The sequence below is a fragment of the Dendroctonus ponderosae genome, unplaced genomic scaffold (assembly GCF_020466585.1).
Source record: "Dendroctonus ponderosae isolate FM_Combo_2020 unplaced genomic scaffold, Dpon_F_20191213v2 Dpon_F_20191213_1, whole genome shotgun sequence".
In the NCBI taxonomy this organism is placed as follows: Eukaryota; Metazoa; Arthropoda; class Insecta; order Coleoptera; family Curculionidae; genus Dendroctonus; species Dendroctonus ponderosae.
In genome coordinates this window covers 8,012,045-8,015,016 of record NW_026017110.1, presented here as the reverse complement: position 1 = coordinate 8,015,016, position 2,972 = coordinate 8,012,045, and the positions used below count along the sequence as shown (strand labels likewise).

Here is a 2,972-nt window from a genome sequence, read left to right as displayed (position 1 = left end):
GACATTTAAAGCTCGATTACAAACAGTACATGTACTGCTCAAAGTAGGAAATTTCCAGGCAAATTCCTAGATAATTAAAGACAACCCATTGCAAATTATACTTTATTAACACAGTTGTGTATAATACAAAAAAAAAAAGTTGAATCAAACACAGCCCATGGCCTCACGTGCACACACAATTTGCTGCCGTCCTAGTAGTTGATTTGTTGTCTGAAATGAGTCTGTAGTTTATTGCTTTTCACTCCCAGTTTCATCATGTATTTCGATTGCATCCGCTTTAAAAAGTGCACGTCTCTAGCGGTTTTTGCAGCCAATCGTTGATCAGTTTGAGACCAGCCCAGGGCCCTGTACGACGCCAACACCTTATGAAGGTGCTTGTCTTTCTTCAAGACAAGATCCATGTCCCTGTTAGGTTTGTAGAAGCTCTGTTTGTAGAATCGCATCAAGCTTCTGTGGCCGATAGTTACGCCCGAAGGAAGCACCAGTTTATAGTCGGACCCATCCAGCTCTGGCACTGCTACCTGTGGAGTGTTAATCAATAGCAATTTGCGTTGTTAGAGGTTGCGATGAGCGAACTTACCTCTTCATCTGGATTCGGATTGTCCGCAGCATCCGGATATGAGCGGGAATAGTCATAGTAGTCGACGTACTCGGCTAAGACAGCCCCTTCATGGACCATCTTGCAATGGCCTTTGTCGATCATGTGCGACCTGGCCGCTTCTGCCGACTTGAATGTTCTGCCCTTTTCGTTGCACCACAGGCACATGAAGCCTAAAAGCGCCCAAAAAGTTACCATCAGCGTTTCATTGAGCTCGAGCTTTACATACCTGCGGAGATCTTTGAACCTAAATAACTCAACAGCCCCTGTACATCGCTGCAGTACTCAATGTCCGGTATAAAAAAGCTGTGCACAATCGTCATGTGGTCCAGATTGTCCATAAAACTTTTGCTGTGTTTCAGGCAAAAAATGCAATCGTTGTTGTCGATCGGATTCTCCACATCATCCCAGTCATCTTCGTTTTCTCCTGGATCAATATTAATCTCTGTAGGTTCAACGGGAACAGGCGAGCGAGCCCGCGTGCTCTGCTCTGCCCCAGTAAAGTGTGCCGCTTTTTCCTTGTGCTTTTTGGAATTTATGTGATTTTCATATGCATTGTCAGTGCCGAAGGACTTTCGGCACACGTTGCAATATACGCCGTGATCTTTGGGCTGTAGATCGGCGATCCTTTTCGCTTCCAACTTGGCAACGAACTCTTCCTGTGAAAAGGGGAACAGCTTGGCCACTCTTCGCTTCAAGTTGAGTCTAAATTAATGAAATTTGCTGCGTGAGAACGGCATGGACTTACAAAATTTACAAAACCTTACCTGTGCCAGTCTGTTAGAAAGTGTGTAACTTGAATTTCAGGACTCAAGTACTGTACATTACAAGTCGTGCAAGTAAACGTACGTACGTCAAACTTACTTTCCATTGTTTAGTTTTAAGTAAATTGTAAAATAAGTAACGCTCTTCACTCAACACGTGCGATGTTGATCAGTCGGTGGTAACATAAACAATAAATCGCCAGCACAGGTTATCGACCATAGATGAAGACATAGACATCTATGACATAGACACAGGCCATAGTATGTAGTCTGTGGACACAGATCACAGAGGTTATAGATTGGAAACTGCCATATGGGCACTTAGCAGAATGCTATTTGTCGCTATTGTCTGCGGCTGCAAGCAAAACTAGACTCTAATTTCCACTGCTTGCAGAGGAAACTACTTTACCGGTTGAGTTCACATCGAAATTTAGCGGGAGATTTGAATTCAATTTATGCTGGCTGCAATCTCTGCTTAAGATCCAAAATATTTCAATCATCTCATAATGCTCTTTAATTGTGTAGTTTAACGAGTGATTCAATTAACGTCAGAATTATGAGGCATTGTGAGATGATTGAAATATTTTGGATCTTAAGCAGAGAGTGCAGACAGCATAAATTGAATTCAAATGCTGCTAAATTTGTGTGCTTGTAGAAACTAGTGATAATTGGGAAAAAAGCACATTTTTGTTTACAATAGGTAAGTATATTTTAAACTAAAAAACATAGAGGCATATTTAGTAATTGTATTGAAGTTATAACGTTAGTGTTCCAAAAAAAGCAAAAATTTACATACACATATTAAATAAGTTTAAGTTACATTAAAAATAATAAATATGTTAACAAATATGTAAGTGATCAGAAGTATCCAATTATTACCTGTTATTTTTTCAGTTACTTGATTTACATATAATTATTTTTTGTTATCGATGAGGTTTGGGAAATGGGCTCTCTTATGTACCTTCTAGAGCTGGCGCTGTGAGTTGTCTGGGACTGCAGTCTGGCTGTTTACTCACTAAAACCCTTCCGATTGTGGCCCTTATGTTATTATTATTATTATTTATACCTTACAAGTTGGTACAGTGCTGGTTGAATCGTGTTTCCTTTCTTGTTTCATCAAAGTCCTATTTTTGTTCAGTCCGATCCTCATTAAATACGCTTCAAATTCAGGGGTTTTGAAAAAACCGAGTTTTCTCATGTCTTCTATTACAGATTGATAAAGAGTGCTCTTATTTCACAATAAAGAACGAATTCTGACGTAACTAAAAAAGTTTTCTAAAGGGTCCTGAGGAAAAGCTCCTGTTAGAATAAATCTAAAGTTTTCTTTAACTAACAGTTTTGATCTTAGATGTAAAACGCCTCTCAGTGTAAACTTTAAGTTTTTCAAAGTTGAAACCATTACCCTCTTCTGTTTTTTAGGACAAAAAAACCATACTTTCGAGTATGGTTAGCGAATTGCGCCAAAACGCTTCATGTTCCGAATGTATTGTTACGCGATGTTTTAAAGGTTTGGCTTGACTTATTACTCTTCAGAACATTCAGGGAATCAAACAGCTGGTCGAGAAATAAAATAAGATCCGCGGTATCTACTGCATCAGGTGAAAGGCTAT

At 39.4% G+C, this 2,972-nt stretch overlaps 1 protein-coding gene and 1 long non-coding RNA gene across 3 annotated transcripts; both read right to left on the bottom strand.

The window, feature by feature from the left end:
* Window positions 1-88: 88 nt before the first annotated feature.
* Window positions 89-1,634, bottom strand: LOC109540830 (zinc finger protein 622). Its single transcript, XM_019909322.2, has 4 exons — window positions 1,366-1,634; window positions 828-1,303; window positions 581-771; window positions 89-521 (listed from the first exon to the last, which is right to left on the bottom strand). The coding sequence occupies exons 1-4, from the start codon at window positions 1,467-1,469 to the stop codon at window positions 192-194; spliced, it is 1,101 nt and encodes a 366-aa protein (XP_019764881.1). The 5' UTR covers window positions 1,470-1,634; the 3' UTR covers window positions 89-191.
* A 459-nt stretch (window positions 1,635-2,093) lies between these two features.
* On the bottom strand, window positions 2,094-2,965 carry LOC125502670. Of its 2 annotated transcripts, none has more exons than XR_007280439.1 (2): window positions 2,429-2,965; window positions 2,094-2,377 (listed from the first exon to the last, which is right to left on the bottom strand). It is a non-coding gene; the product is annotated as an uncharacterized LOC125502670 (long non-coding RNA). The 2 variants fall into 2 exon arrangements; XR_007280438.1 differs by having other exon boundaries at window positions 2,434-2,965.
* Between the last annotated feature and the right edge of the window lie 7 nt (window positions 2,966-2,972).